The 15,833-nt window shown below is 57.6% G+C and overlaps 1 protein-coding gene across 3 annotated transcripts in view; it reads left to right on the plus strand.

The window, feature by feature from the left end:
• The window catches only part of PODXL2 (podocalyxin like 2), a 36,981-nt gene that overhangs the window by 14,606 nt on the left and 6,542 nt on the right, over window positions 1-15,833 (plus strand). For all 3 annotated transcript variants that reach the window (XM_064496156.1, XM_064496157.1, XM_064496155.1), the window contains 2 exons: window positions 12,242-12,978; window positions 13,550-13,624. In XM_064496156.1, the coding sequence (XP_064352226.1) occupies window positions 12,242-12,978; window positions 13,550-13,624 (812 nt within the window). The remainder of the gene's footprint in view (window positions 1-12,241; window positions 12,979-13,549; window positions 13,625-15,833) is intronic.

Consider the following 15,833-nt stretch of genomic DNA (forward strand, 5'->3'; position numbering starts at 1 on the left):
ACCTGGCCCCCCTCTCCTCCCATCTCCTGCCAGCATCGCCATTGCTCTCCTTCCCTGCGCCTGTCCAGGGGTCCTGTCAGGAAGCAGGGACTTGGTCCGTTGGCGGAATTCTCTGGGTCAGCCTCCTGGTGAAGGGCAGGGCAGGGAAGGGTGGAGACCGGGTCTGGGGTGTGGGGCGTGTCTGACACACAGAATGTGAATCTTTGCACAGGCTGTTGTTAAAGGCTTCCAAAGGGGCCTCCAGAAAGGTGGTTCAGTGTGCGTACCCACCAGGCATGGAGGAATGCCGTTTTTTTGACCGCTTCCCATCACGGAATTTTGTCACTTCGAAATCTTTGGCGGTTTGATAGGGAAAACTATAAGGTATAATAGTACATCTTACGTGTGTGTGCGTGAAACACACACATACTGGGTGCATCGTCTGTCCTGACCACTCACACTGTTTCTTCTTGACTTGAGCGAGTGTAGTTAAGAGCAGGCTGGGAGGTAGGCAGACCCCCCAGCCTCGGCGCCACCGCTCCGCCACGGAGTGCTGTGCGGCAGGGAGCGACCGAAGCCTCGGTTCGCTCGTCTGGGAAGCAGTGTCTCCGGATCGCGAGGTGTAAACGCAATGGTTCATTGAAAGCGCTCAGCACAGGGCTTGTATAAGATAAGCTCCCTGAAAATACAGCAATTATAATTACTTTTCTACTTTTTTCTGTCGAGGCTTCCTTTTTTTTTTATCACTGTACAAATTCTCATATAAAAAAAGACAATAACGTTTTCTCTGATGTGTAGAAGATGTTTTTCCAGTTTATCAATTACTTCTGCTTTTGTTACAGTAATTTTTAACATACATAAAGGGACATTTTTATAAGCTTGGACAGTCTTTCTTTTGAAGTGTTTTTGGTTTTTTCTTTGCTTTCTGTTTGGAAAAGCCTTTCCCTCCTCTGTGATACACATGCACCTTTGTTTCTTGCATTCTTTTTCAGCTCAGACTTTACATTTGACTCTTCCTCCTAGCTGTACCTGTTTTGGTGTGTGGTGTGAGATGGTGTCATGTACATCCCCGAGGAGAGGCTCTCTTGTCACAGCAGCACCCCTGTTGAATCTGACTCTCCTCATGGCAGAGAAACGCCACTTCCACCTCGGGCTAGACAGGCCTGGGTGCTGGGGTCTTTCCTCTGTCTCAGACCCGAGATTTTGGTGGGAGATTAGCGGTCACTCAGAGAGCCTGCTGTGCGCCTGGGGCCCTCCCTCGGGATTGTGGCGGGAGGTTAGCTCAGGTTTGCTCTGCCCGCCGCCCCCACCCCTGTCTGTTTCCCCTTCTTTTCTCTGGCACTGTCTCTCTTCCCTTCCCACTGGCTTGTCTGGGGCTCTGGATAAAAAGACCGGCATCACTTGCTGACTGCAGGCAGGTCCTGGGCCCTCGCAGACACCCTTCACCTCCTCGTGGCCACCCCACAATGCAGGTCCATGTCCTCGCCTCCGCCATGCGCACTGGGGTGACTGTGAGGTGGGGAAGGAGAGGGCTGTGCCCGGGCTGCATCCTGGCTCATCTGCTGGTCACCTGTCCACAGCCTGACCCTTTCCTCTGTCAGTCTTTCTCCTTTTGCCCCAAGGCTGGTCTTGAGAGCAGGGTAGCATGCTGGGAATGCCCTGTCTCCTCCCCTCCTGCAGCTGCATCATTTGATCAGCCTCTATTAGCCCCTGCTTGGCAGATGTAGGGCCTGATGCAGAAGGACGTTGAGTGCTGTGCCAAGGTCATGGCTGGTTGTGGTGGAGCTGGATGGTGGCTCAGGCCCTCCCTCCACCTCCTGGCCCGCCCTCCCCAGCCCGGCTGGCTGCGGGACTTGTGTTCATGCTCCCACCCCCAGCTCAAGAGGCACAGCCTCTGACGGCCTCCCAAGTGTGTAGGACCCCTGCAGGCGGTCGTGGTGGTGGTGTCCCCTGGCCTGGGTGTCCCAGTGAGCGGGTGAGTTAGGGCTGAAGTCCAGCCTCTGTTCCCCTCACCAGGCCACGGGCTGGAAGGAAGGAGCACCTTTTTTTAATTCACCCGCCGTGGAGACATCTCTGTGCTGGCAAAGGCCCTGAGGTCACCCTGGTCACGCCCACCTCTTTTCTCCCAGCACTGTCCTAATGTGTTCAGGTGTGAGCTGATTTGTAAGTGTGGGCCATGCCCTCCTGCCCTCTGCTGCCCCCCCTGAAGTCAGGGGCTTCCATCTGGGGGTCTCTGGGAGGGAGGAAGGCACCGCCCGTGGGGTTTGCAGCTTGAGTCAGAAGGGACGAAGAAGCCTTCAAAGGGCCTGCCAGGGTGAGAGGTGTGCCTGGAGTGCAGGGTGACCGTGCTGAGTGCCATCCTGACAGGCCCTGGGGACCTGGGCCGCTCCCTGCAGCGGGGCCGGGCTGCTGGGGACGTCCGGTCTTGGGGCCTTGTGGTGACTCGCACGTCTGGTCCAAGCACCTAGCTGTGCCAGGCGCTGTGTTAGGCGTCTTAGTGCGCAGTCTCATTTAACTGTCACAGGAGCGTTGAAGGATGCCGTGTCCGTCCTGCTTGCCCGGTGGACGAGCTGAGGCATTAGGAGCTTGGACGACAGCCCAGCTGACACGTGTAGGAACAGACTTCAAACCCAAGTTGTCAGGCCCCAAAGCCTGGGCTCTTTCTCGTCTGTTGCCTCTCGGCTCAGCGACTGCTAGAGACGAGCCACGGTGTCTCACAGTTGGCAGAGTGCATGTCCCCGTGTTTTCGTGGGATTTCTTCTTTGGTTAGCTGGCTGGGTTTCGCGAGGTCAGCGGGGCAGCAATCAGTGTCCCTGCTTCACGATGAGGAAACAGCCAGGAGAGGTTACCGGCTTTGCACGGGTCCCACGGCCTGTGTGCAGCGGTGCCGAGTCCCAAGTCAGCGTCTCCTGAGCACAGGAAACTGGTGCGTTTTACTGTCACCAGAGCTCTGTTCTGCGTCCCGCGCCGGGCTTGCTGGGCCTCCTCCCGCAGCAGCGGTCCTTCTGCCCGGCTGCTGACGAGTGCCGTGGCCTTCAGTGGGTTTCTTTTCTAATCTTGGCTTCAGTCTCTTCATTTGTGAGTGAGACCATGGGGGTGACAGGTTCAGGTCTTTTCCAGCTTTAAAATATTACGGTTCTCTGACATTTCAGGCGGAGAGCGTGGTCACAACTCTGCCGGCCTGGAGCCAGCCTGTGAGTGAGTGAGGGCAGCTTCCATCCCAGGGGGCCCGTCCATCCCAGGGCAGCTTCCCAGGGGGCCCATCCATCCCAGGGCAGCTTCCCAGGGGGCCCATCCATCCCAGGCCCGATCCGGCTGCCCCCCAGCCCTCTCTTCCCAGTCCCTTACTGAAAACCTCTGCATGCAGCTTCAACTCTCCTAGTGAGCAAGCTGGTTAGTGTTAACTAGTGAAAGAGGTCTCTTTGGGATTGGCAGGTCCTAGAAATGCAGCTCAGACAGGCTCCCAGGCCTGGAGGGCGTGTGCTTGCTGGCTCAGAGTTGCAGGGCTGGGGCGGGTCTCCAGCTCTGGGCAGGTGGGGTCCAGGTGCGGAAGCGGCGTCAGAACCTGCCTTGCCTGGCGTGCTTCCTGCCCCTCGTTGGCTTCGTTCTGAGACAGGTGGTCCCGCGGGGGTGGCCCCTGTGTCGCCCTCCTTCCTCGTGGCCGCCCCGGCCCGTCTGGAGAAGCCTGAGTGGAGGGGCCCTGAGCCCACCTCTGAACCAGGCCTGAGGCCGTGGAGACAGAGCTCTGACTGGCCTGCAGCAGGTCCTGAGCCCCCTGAAGCCAAGGGTGGCACCCCTACTCCTGCACCAGGAAGGGGGGGAGGCCCCCAAAGGAGAATTGGGGCATCCATAACAGAAGGAGGGGGATGGAGCGACGCTTGAGCGCAAACCACATTGCACTTGATACGTTTTAGAAATCACGTCACTTCAGTTCTTGTCTACCTCGTGGCGCCTGATGCAGATTGAAAGCCGCGGGTCAGCGCCACTGCCTGGGAGCTGGTGGGGTGGTTACAGCGGGTCAGGGCTGGCGCCGTGCTGCCGGGTCGTGCGCGGGCGGCGGGGCTGAGCCTCAGCTCGTGTCTGCTCCAGGCCCTGCCCTGCTCTGTGTGAATTCCAGGCTGCTGCGCACACGTCAGGCACATTTCCTGACAGGAGCACTCTCACCTGGACACCAGAAAAGAGAAGAGAAAAGCCCAGTATTTTTATTTCATGCTAGTAATAAGTATCATTATATGAAAATCAGAAAAATGCAGCAAGCTGAAAAAAAAAGCTCATAACCCCATCACCCAGAGGTAGCAAACAGTTAACCCATCACCCAGAGCTAGTGACCTTCCACCCCGTCACCCGGAGCCAGGGGACAGTTACCCCCCTCCCAGAGCCAGCGCGGCTGGGGGTGCGAGCGTTTAGGTGCGTGTTTCTCTGGACTGTCTTCCTATACGGAAAATACATAAAATACGCTTCTATGGAAATGGGATGCGAGGGTACAGACCTTGCCGTTGCACTTGCCAGCATCTTTCTGAGCCGGCAGACAGCCCTCCAGCCGCGGCTCTGAGGCTGCACCGGCATCCCGAGTGTGGCTGGGCCGTCCTTCAGCCAGCCACCCAGCCCCGCCCTGACGGGCGCCCTTGGCCCCGCAGCGTCATGAGCACCCTGGCTGTCTCCTTGGGTGCACTTCTAGAAGTGTGCTGCTAGGCTCGGGAGGCTTGCGCTTAAAGCATCTCGTTCCCACGGGCCCCTCTTTCCTGTGGCCCGACTTCCGCTCCATCGGCAGCAGGTGGGAGCCGGTTCCTGTGCTCATCCAACCCCGAGTGTCAGCCCTGAATGTCCCCCCGTGGTGTCAGGTGGGTAGCCTGAAGAATTTACCATCTTGCTCAATTTACGTTTCCCGGATGACCGCTGAGGGTGACCATTAGAAAGTCATTTTTAAATCATACTGAAATCTTCCCTTGCACCTCTTTTATACAAATGTATTGTGAACTTTGTGAATGTTTGTGTATTAACACTCGGTCGAATAGCTGGCTTGAGTGTTGCACTCGGGACAGTGTTCAGTGACGTGACATTAACCTAGAGGGACATTTAAAGTGATCTTTCAAGGCCACTGGCCCTGATCCCTGTTTTAATTCCACATCTTAAACGAAGGAATGAGTTCATTAGTATTTCACCTGTGCTGGAGGCCATCCATGGGAGTGTGGCCCTCCTGGGAGGCAGGAGAAGATCAGTGTGACCTTGATAAATTGGGGAACAGACCTACAAAACTGGGATGAAGCAGAGGAGGAAAAAACACCACGTGATTATTTAGGGAACAAACCCAGCACCACAGTGAGAGTAAAAGCAAGCGGAAAGGCCTGGAGACGGCTTGAGTGCTGTGAGGGACTCACAGGACGTCACCTGAGTCAGGAAATCTTACTTTGCATTCACAGCAGTTCGCCTCCAGCTGGTGAACCTGGTTCAGTTTTCAACGGAGCCGTCAGCACACGTGCGTCGGTGCCTCCTCTGGGTTTTGTAACCTCTCCTAACACCGGCGAATTCAGAGTTTTCACAGAGAGGATTAGTGACGGTGGGAAGGGTTGGGAACGAGGATGACCGTGGTTGTTTAGCCCCGGGAGGGGGCGGCTAAACTGGGGTGACTAAGAGGGTGTAGGTGTTTCCCTGTTCCCCGAGGGAGGGCTTCCCAGTGCTGCCCGGCAGAAACAGGCTCCAATTGTAAGTGAACCGGCCCAGTTGGGTTTAAGGAGATTGGGGAGGAAAAAAGCCAACGGCATGGAAATGCGTCTCTCAGCAGACGCGGACGTGCTCTTGAAGAGGGTTGCCGTCCATCTTTCTAGACAGTCGGTCACCGGCCAAGGGCCGAAGCCCGTCAGGGAACCTCCCAGGTCCTCGTGGTGCTGGGACCCTGGGCCTCGCGGTCCCGCTGCAGCTGCACGTGACCACACACGCCACACCTGGCTCATGCCTCGGCGAGCCTGCTCTGCGTCCCTTCTGTCACTTGTTTCCACCCAGAGGGGTGGCTGTCCAGAGCCCTGGGGCCGGGCACCCAGGATCCGGCCCCTCCTGCAGGGCAGTGGAGCTCGGCGTCAGCCCTGCACGCCCGCCGGCTGTGACCGCGGTCCAGCTCTGAAGTGGGGACAGGGAGGGCTGCTGTTTCTCGGCAGTCTGGAGCCGAGTCTGAGCTGGCCCAGTGACCAGGGACGGGTCTGGAGGGACTGGCTTTGACCACACACAAACCTGAGGTTCGCAACCCTGCAGCTGCGACAGGTCCAGCCTCCTGATGCAGAGCGTGACCCCCCGCCCCAGCTGTTTCCTCACCTGTGAAAGGAGGGCTGTGGGTCCTCTGGCCTCGCAGGGCCCATCTCTGTTCTCTAGGGCTCTGGGAGGATGTGGTTCCCAGTGAGAGCCTGGGCACTGCCCATGTGTCAGGGCCACGGGGGGTGGAGTGGGGGAGGGTGTGCTGGTCGAGGTGCCGGGGGTCCTCTGGTGTCTCGGGTGGGGGGCTTCACTTGCTGTCTGAGTCCCCTTGTGGCTTGGCCATTCTTGGCCTTCCGCACTTTGAGGCCAGGCTGGAGCCCCCCCTGAGCGGAGGCTGTGCCATGAAGGGCGCTTCCCACCCCAGTGCCCTGGCTGTCGCTTCCGCCCTGGGGCGGATACAGGCTTTGACAGGCTTTCAGCCGTCTTGAATGTGCCTCCTGGGCATCTCTGCTCGCTCACACTGTGTGGGGCTGCTCTGCAGGCATGTCTTCGTCTCAGACGGGCCTTCGGGGTTGGGGACCCACCTGCCCTGATCACAGAGGGCGGGGGTGGACGGACCAGAGCGGCAAAGCCTGGCGCCCGGAAGGACGGAGCCCTGCCCTTCGCGGCCTCCAGGCTGTCAGGTTCCTGGGCTCTGCAGCTATCACATGCTGGGGGGCTGGGGAGGAGACCACCCCCGCGGCGTCCTCCTGGCCCCCTGGTGCCACCCCCTCCTCCGCCTTCCTTGGCTCTCCCGTCTCTGTCCCTCTCATTGTCCTCCATTGTCAGGTCGCCCTTCCCCCAGCGATGACGGCTGAGGCTTCCTCACTCCTCTCGAGGTCGCATATCCCCAGAAGCCTGGTCTCCCTTCCTGGGACACCTGCGTGGGAAAAGCACCCCTCCCTCTCCACCGGGACGGTTCACCTGGCTCGTGGCAACTGCCTTCTCCCTCCTGCATTGTGCCGAGTCCAGACGGCCCGCCGCGTCCCTGCCTTCGCTCCCTTTCCCGCGGTATAGGCAGCTCCTAGCCAGTAGTTAAACTGATTCTAACTCCTTAGTTTTTAAAAGTTTCAAATTACAGAAAACTTGCAAGAGTACTTCCCATGTACGCTTCACTCCGATTTCCCACTGTTCACATTTTGCCATGTCGCCGTTAGACACCCAGAGTTTTCTCTAAACCATGTGATGGTTAAGTTGCGGACAGAATTCCCCTTGACTCTTAAATACTTCAGTGTGTATTTCTTTTTTTAAAAAACATTTATTTAAAAAAATTTTTTGTGTCAATGGAGGTACCAGAGGGGTTGAACCCAGGACTTCGTGCACGCTGAGCACACGCTCTGCCACTGAGCTCTGGCCCCGCTGCCCAGTGTATTTCTTAAGAACAAAGACATTCTCTTACTAAACACAGTACAGAGAACAAAATCAGGACGTTGCTGTGGGTGCAATGCTGTTACCTAACTATAAACTTTATTCAAACTTTGCCAGTTTTCCCAGCGATGTCCTTAACGGGCAACAGAAAAAGAACCTTTTTCCCAGTGCACTGTCCAGTGCAGGGTCGGGTACTGCGTTTAGCTGCCATGTGTCTCCTGTTCCGGAAGACTCTCCAGTCTTTCTTTGTCTTCACAATCTTGATGCTTTCGAAGGAGACAGGCCCGTTATTTTGTAGAATGCTTCTCATTTTCGGTTTGCCTGGTGTTTCTCCTTAATGAGACTCAGGTTCTACGTCTTTGGCAGGAATGCCCTGCACTTGTGGTATCTTCCTCACAGACCGTGATCACCCCAGACTGAGCGTGCTTTCTCTGTCAGTCTGCATTCGTATTTGGACCAGGCCCACTGCCCACTGTCCTGGGACCCTGCTGTCGTCCCCCCGGGGTCTGCCCCACAGCTGCTCGTGTCTCGACCTCTGGTCGGTGGTCTTGCCCCCGGTGGGCTGCCCATGAGATTCTGGTTTCTGGTGTGAGAAGCATTTCTGGTGTCAGATCGCATCTCGACTTGCCAGTAGGTGATGCGGCCCTTCCGGCCCGGCCCTCTTTCCCGGACGCTGGCTCCTCCTCCTGTGGGGCACACTTCCCAGTGGTGCTACTTTCCCAGTATGATTTTTTTTAATAGAAGGATAGCAAGTTTACAGTGCTGTCAGTTTCTGGTGCACAGCATAAAGTTTCAGTCATACATACACATAGATGTATTTGTTTTCAGGTTCTTTTCCATAACAGGTTACTTCAGGGTACTGAACGTAGTCCCCTGTGCGCTACAGTGGGCCCTTGTCCTGTTATGATTTAACAATGTGAAAATTCCTTTAATGTTAGTGTTGGAGGAGGGGAGGGGGAGCTGACATTAATGGAGCGTTTGCACTGTGGGCTGTGCGCAGGCTCCCTCTCGCCGGCTCCTGACCGCAGCCCAGTGTGCCCAGAGCGTTGTTACTGCAGGTGAGGATGGGAGACACATGGAGGTTACGTACCACGGCCAAGGACTAGTTTTGGAGGCTGGGAGGTGGCAGCGAAGCAGGAAGACGGAGTCCTGCTGCTCCCGAGCACAGGGAGCATCAGGGAGCGGTTTGTCACATCCCCAGAGTCGCACCTGGTGGGGGTGTCAGTTTGGGAGCCTTTGGCGCAGAGGCAGTGGATCAAGTCTTTGGACACAGTGAGCTCCCTGAGAAGGAGGTGCAGCAGCGGGAGTCAAGGGCTGACGGGGGAGGCGGTCACCCAGGGAGACAGGAGGGGACGGTCCTGGGCCCTGCAGGAGGCAGGAGCGGGGCTCAGGGCTCAACAGCAGGCCTCGCCCTCCTTTCCCCTCTGCCCGGCCCTGGGCAGAGATGGAGAGAATCGCCCTGCTTGTTCTCGGGAGCTTGTAGCCTGAGGAATCCAGGTTTATTCTTGTTTAGGATGGTCATGTTGTTGTTTGACGCCGTTTGTACAAGACATTTATTAAAACCATCTGCAAAGCTTAGACCATGTGCTAGAAAGAACTGTTGAAATCCTTCAAATCAGCTTCCTCACTTGTCGTAGGGAAAACTGAAGCCTGGAGCAGCCAAGGGTCTCGCCGTTGCTTGGACATGCAAGCTGGTGGCAAGCCCCCCGCTCCCAGATTGTGTCACCAACAGCATGACCGCTGTTCCCGCCATCCTGCAGGAGGGTGGTAGAGACACCAGGCTTTGGAGAGTCAGTGTCAGACTGAGTGGAGGGGACGTTTGGTCAGTTCCCCTGGGCTCCCCCACCCAGTGGGACTCTGCCGGTCCTGGTGTCACCATCCAGCCCCAGTCCAGCCTCCGTCTGAGCTGTTGGCCACTTCCGGTGCGCTTGCCCTCTGGACTTGACCGTGTCTGGTCCTGGCACGGCTGCTCCCAGCTTGGCCGCAGTGCCGACACCTTCCTGCTGGCCAGTCACGCTGTCAGAACCGCTCCCTCTCATCACCTCCAGCACTGTCCCCCTGCCTCTCTCTCCTGAACAGTATGACAGCCCGAGCCCTCTCCTTCCACTCATCGCCCCCTCCGTGTGCTCCTTGCTCGTGGCTGTCAGGCAGGCCCTCCAGGAGGGAGGGTTTCATACGTTCTGTGACGTAGTGTTTTATGCTCTGCTTTTCAGCTTTAAGCAGGTGTGTTATCAAGTTCTTACGACACTGAAGTGAAGTAGCTTTACTCTTCCATGTCCTTGTTTCATGGGTGTAATTGTCTCTTGACCCTCTGAGGACGTCAGTGACTGGTTCCTCGGAGTCCCGTGTCTGTCCTGGACTGACCCTTCTCCCCAAGGCCAGTTGCTGGGCTGTCTCGGCCTCATGCTTCTTCCGGAGCCCGGCTCTCCTCAGTGTCTGTGTGTCTCCGTGGTTCTTCCCCGTGTGTAAAGGTGGTCCTGGGTCGCTCAGTTCTGGGGGCTGGCGTGGGTCTCCCCAGTGGTCTGTGCTCACTGGTCCACAGCGGCAGCACCCGGCACGGGCCGCCCTGCACGGGGAGCCGGCCAGCTCCCTACAGAGCCCGCAGGGGCGGGGAGCGGGGCTTCGGTTACGGAGGCCCTGCTGCTCAGGGGGGTGCCGTCCGCACGCTGGGGCGGGCGGTCTCCCTGCACGCTTAAACGTCACAGTGGGCCTTCAGCGACCAGTCAGCTTCCGAAACCCGTGCTTTTTCTCACAAGAAGCAGTGATTCTCGGCGTCCTCTGGACCCTCACTCTAACTTGGATGATTGCTCTAGGCCTGTGCACAGCTTCCGTCCTGAGGTTTATTTTCATGACGTTTCTCTCATGTTCTTGTCTTTTTGGATTTCTCGGAGGCCTTCCTTAAATAATTCTCTTGGAATCCCTGGATAGTAAAAACCTTTAAGTCCTTGTATATATGAAAATACCTTTATTTTGTAATCATATTTGAATGACAGTTTAGTTGGGTATAAAATTCCAAGTTCAGAATAGGCTTCCCTCAGATTTCAGACACACTTTTCAGTCTCCTTCCTGCCGTCCAGTTGCTGGTTAGAAGCCTGATGATAACTTGAGCGTCTGTCTCTCGTTCCTTTGAAGGTGGCCTGCTTGTTCTCTGAGAGCCGGCGTGCCGTGAGAGCGGGGCCAGGTGTGAGGCGTCCATCTCTCCGTTACGTTCCCTTCGTCGTGCAGGTTCATGCTGCCGGGCTGGGAAGTTTGTCGGGCTGTTTGCTCTCTGTTTCGCTGGTTCTGTCTTTCTGAGAAGCGCGCCAGCTGGGTGACAGGTCTCCAGCGTTGATCGGCCGTATCTTTCACCTTTTCTTTCCTTTTGCTCTGATGATTTTTCCTGAACTTTCCTTCAACTCTTCTATCGAATGTTTACATTTAAACAGTTGAGTTTCCATTTCTAAGAGCTTTTTCTCTTTAAAGAAGATGTGATTTTCTTATTGGCCTGTTCTCACTGCAGAGACGCAGTGAGGACACCGGTTTGAATTTAGCAGTTACCTTCTGCTCCCTGAGTCTGCTGCTCTGCGTCCCTGCTCATCCCACGTCCTCCCTCCTCGCTTCTGTGGGCCCGGGAGCCCCCGCTCCACTGCACCCTTGTCCTGTGCTTGTTTCGGCAGAGGGGTTATCTGATCCTCTGGTCTCACATCCTTTCGTGTTCCCAGAAATTTATCTAGATTTTTTAGACTGTGATTTCGACAGTGAAAAAGTAATCTGTCAAATGATAAATTTGCGAGGAGGTGGAGGAAGAGGAGGGTGAGTAAGCCCCATTTTCCACCTTAAACCACGGCCACCCTTCTCGTCTCTGAGCGTTATTTCAAGAGTGTCTTTGACGTTTATTATTTTGAAACAAAACGACAGCCAGTAAGGTTTGTTACCCAGATACAGATGGTGACATTTTGAATGAATTTCCAACAAAACTGGTCGATGGTCTTCATGTGTCATTATCCTGAAGGGGCCTGGGGCTCGTTGAGAAGCCAGAAGATGTCCTGTCTCCAGGGGGCTCCTGACTTCCCTGCTTCACAGGGTCGCTCCCAGGGACAGCAGGGAGAGTGGGAGTCCCCTCGGCTGCCAGCGGTGGCCCCCTGTGTGCTGGGCGGCTGCGGCAGCAGCCGGTGGGCTCAGCCCTGGCCCTCTGCTCTCCTCACGTCTCTCGTTCCCCAGTCAGGGCCCGACTCTCGGGATGAGAGCAGTCAGGGACGGTGGTCATGGTCTGTGGTCAGAGGGGTCTCAGTCCTCACTGGGGGTTTTGCCTGGAAGGCCCCCCGCCTGTCAGAGGAGGGAGGCAGGGTTGTGACAGGGTCTTCCAGATGAGACCCCAGACGAGGGGCGACAAAGGCTGTGCCCAGCTGTTCAGGGGCCACCTCTGAGGGGCATGCAGACTCGTCCCTTCCCACGTTCGTGGGACTTTAGTGGCAGCCATGTGTCCTGATATTCCCATGAAGGAAATGAGGACCCGCCTGGCCCTTGTCACCCCTGTCTGTGCCCCCTTCCAGCCTTACCTCCCGCCCGTCTCCAGCACAGCCAGCAGTGTGCCTCCCAATGCCCCAGGAGCCTGTGGCTCATCGGTGGCATCTGCTCAGCAGACACTCGGCGGATCAACAGACAGTGAACCTCCCGTCTCTGTCCATAGATTACGTTTTTCCGGACCTGACTGAGAAGGCGGGTCCCGTGGAGGACACCAGCCAGGCGCAGGAGGCACCGCGGTCCCCCTCCCCCTTGCCCAAGATGAACCTGGCAGAGCTCCCTTGGCACATGGGCCCCGGAGAGGAGGACGAGGAGGAGGAAGAGGAGGGGCTGCTGCCTGTGACCAGATCCCAAGAAGCAGCCCAGAGTCCGGCCCATGGCTCTCCTCCCCCCAGTGGCAGCCACCCCTCAGGGGCCCCCGCACTTAGGCACCAAGAGTCTGGGGCCCAGGCCGCCTCTGCCATGGAGGTGGGGGTCAGTGTGGAACCGGGCCTGTCCCTGCCTGCAGTCACCCCAAGGCCAGCGACCCTGGGGGGCCAGGACGAGGCCAGCCAGGGGGCAGGGGACACCACGCTGCCAGCCGCAAGGCACGGGGTAGACTTGGAGGCCCCTCAGGAGGCCAGCGAGGAGGCTGCTCTGGGAGCAGCCAGCTTGGCTGGGCAGCCTGGGGAGGCTCCATCCCCGGCCTCATTCCCGCAGCCAGGTGTGCCCGGCGGGGCTGAGGCCCCGGATGAAGGTGCCCTGCAGCCCGGAGCCTCAGCCGCGGTCCCGCTGGGCCCTCGAGACATGGAGCTGACACCTTCCTCTGCTCCCTGGGGGCGAGAAGACCTTGGCCCGCCGCCCCAGGAAGGGCAGGCCGCTGGCGCCGCAGCCCCGTCCGGAACACCCTGGGACTCCACGCAGGTAAAGTGAAGGTGCCCGGGGGCTGCACGTGTCCAGCCTGGCAGGACCCTGGGCGCAGCAGGGGTGTCCTCACTGCACGTGCGCGCACAGTAAGCGGCCTCGGGAGCCTCAGTGCCGCACTGGGTTCCTGCTGGTTCGGGTGTCCAGCCCTGCTCTGCAGCCCCGTCTCCACGCCCCCCGCCGGGTGTGGTGCTCCCTCCTCACCCCGACCCTGACGCCGGGGGAGAGGGGTCCCCGTGTTTGCCTGTGTGTCCGGCCCACCAGCAGGTTTTCCTTCAGCCTCCAGAGGGTGGCAAAGTTTGCCTTCAAAGGCCCTTGGGCGGCCCCCCGAGCCGGGCCCTCCGACTCGCCTCCACCTCCTGCGGGGCTGTCCTGGCCAACCCCCTCGAGATGCCTGGCTTGTGAGCCTGGGCCGGTCCCAGTGTGCCCCCTGCAAAGGCGGCCCCTACCCCGGCTTTCGCAGCCGCACCTGGTGTTCACCTTCTCGCTCCTTGAGGGGCTTCCGTCCACACCCCCCCCCCGGTGCCTCCCCACAAGCCCCTGAACTGTCACCCTTCTGGTCTCTGCACAGGTGATCTGCAAAGACTGGAGCAACCTGGCCGGGAGGAACTACGTTGTCCTGAACATGACGGAGAACGTGGACTGTGTGAGTGCGGCCCGGCGGGCAGGGGGCTCGGGAGCAGAGAGCTCTCGTGTTTTTAACTCTAAGGGCTCTTTGTTCTTGCCGCTTTTCCGTTTTGACTTCAAGGGATGGTTTGCTTTGTGTGCGCTGCTGTTTTTTAAAGAGTTGCTTTCGCCATGTGTTTGTCTTGGCTTCAGTTTCCCACACACGTCTGGGGAAGGCCGTCAAGAGCTGGCCGGCGGCTGTGAGCTTGGGGGTGGGGTTGACTGGCTTCTCGTAAGGGTGGTCTGGCTGGGCCATTTCGTTTGAAAATTTCTAGTGTTAGGATCTTAGCTCCTTCCTCCTGGGTGATTAGAGTCTTTGAAAAAGGAGCTCTGTCCTCCTGGGAGGACATGGGGCTGTTGCCGGTGTTCTGGGAGCCCGATGGGGACACGGTTGTGTCTGTGTTAGAACCTTGTGCAGAGATGAATTCATTTACTGCTCCTGTGCGCGGCGTGGGCCGTCCCACCGGGGTGTCTGGTGTCTCGAGGCCAGAGACCCCCGTTTTACCCCCTCTGGAGAGCAGACTGCCCCGTGCAGCAGGGAGGGACTAGGGGTCCAATGCGTCTTACACGGGCTCCCACGGTTTTCCTGTTCTTACTACCACTTCTGTCCTGTCTTCCAAAGGTAACCATGCTGCTGCCCAGAGTGTTTCGGGAGCTGGATGGTGCACGTCCGCCTGCCCCCCAGCTTCCCCGTTTGGGCTCAGGGTTCGGCTCCTCGGGGCTCGCTCACTCGCCCACCCGCTTCCAGTGCCCACGTGCTGCTGCTCTGGTCTCCAGGGCTGTTCTGTTTTGGTTTTGTCTTTGTGGTTTTAGACCTTAGAAAAAAAGCTTTATTTTTGCTTAGTGTGTTTGGGGGAAAAGTGAAAGTGTGTGCGCATGTTTGCCCGGAAGTGGCCGGTGAGGTGTCGTCTTGGTCCTCGTGCCCTGATGGACGGCCGGCTTCAGCATAACCGACAGGTCTAGTCACGGCAGCTGTCGATCCTACTGACGTGCAGACGCCCCGTCGACTGGGAAAAACACACAACGCAAGGGCCGTGGGTGGTCTATCCAGTATCTTTCTGGGGCGTAGCCTGGGAGCCGCCTCCAGTGGCTCCGAGGAGCTGCTTGAGGAGGTGGGGCGGGGCCAGGACGCACCTGAGTTCTGGGGAAGGGCGCAGGCGGTCGCCGCAGGGTCAGTGTCTCAGTTAATGGTCCTGGTGGTCTCTGTGGGCGGCCAGTGCAGAAGGCAGAGCTGTCGAAGGTCTTTCTTAGGTGCAGGTTTCGAGTCGCCTCACCCTGACTCCTTCCAGACTGTCCCTGCAGCCCCGCGGCCACAGTGGCTGCGGGCTTGATCCTTGTAGCCCGGGAAGCGGGCGGTGCGCCTGGTGGCAGCTCTGTCTCCGGCCGGTGAGGGCCTCTTTGAGTTGAGTCTTTGGACCAACCTCTTAGTGCCCGGGGGTCCCCCTGCTTCCTGGTGCTAAGCTCGCCCGGGCTCTCCCTGCGTGCCCCGGCCGTGTCTGCGGAATCAGCCTTCCTCCCGGGGCCTCCGCCCACCCTCGGAGCACAGTGCTTGGAGACTGCAGCACGGGCACTCGTTCTGGTGTGAGGGCTTGAGCAGTGAAGCCTGAATCGTGTCCCTCTCTTTGCCTCCCGAACAGCACATAGACATTGAATCGCTTTCATTCTGCTTTCCCTGTTCTTGTCTTATTTGCTAATCTCGTTTAGTTTTTGACATCTGCCTGATTAGTCATTATTATTTTTATGGAAGATTTTTTGATTGTGGTTAAAAAAAACTAACATAAAATTTATCACCCTAATCATTTTTAAGTGTACAGTTGTGTTTAAGTACATTCACAAAGATCTCCAGAACTTTTTCACCTCGCAAAACTGAAAGTCTGCGCCCGTTAAACAGCCTCCGTCCCGCCCCCCAGCCACCCTCTACCTTGTGCATGTGGCTTTGACTGCACTGAGTCCCGCCTGTGAGTGGGACCCTGCAGTGTTTGTCTCTGTGACTGGCTCACTTCACTTAGCATAATGTCCCCAGGGTTTATATCAGATGGAGCATGTCAGAATTTCCTAACTTTTTAAGGCTGGTAACATTCCCTGGTATGGATGGAGCACATTTTGTTCATTCATTTGTTGATAGACACGTTTTTGCTGCTGTGAACCCGTGTACAGATACGTCTTCGAGACCTTGCTTTCAGTGCCCG

The sequence above is a fragment of the Camelus dromedarius genome, chromosome 17 (assembly GCF_036321535.1).
Source record: "Camelus dromedarius isolate mCamDro1 chromosome 17, mCamDro1.pat, whole genome shotgun sequence".
Taxonomy (NCBI): domain Eukaryota; kingdom Metazoa; phylum Chordata; class Mammalia; order Artiodactyla; family Camelidae; genus Camelus; species Camelus dromedarius.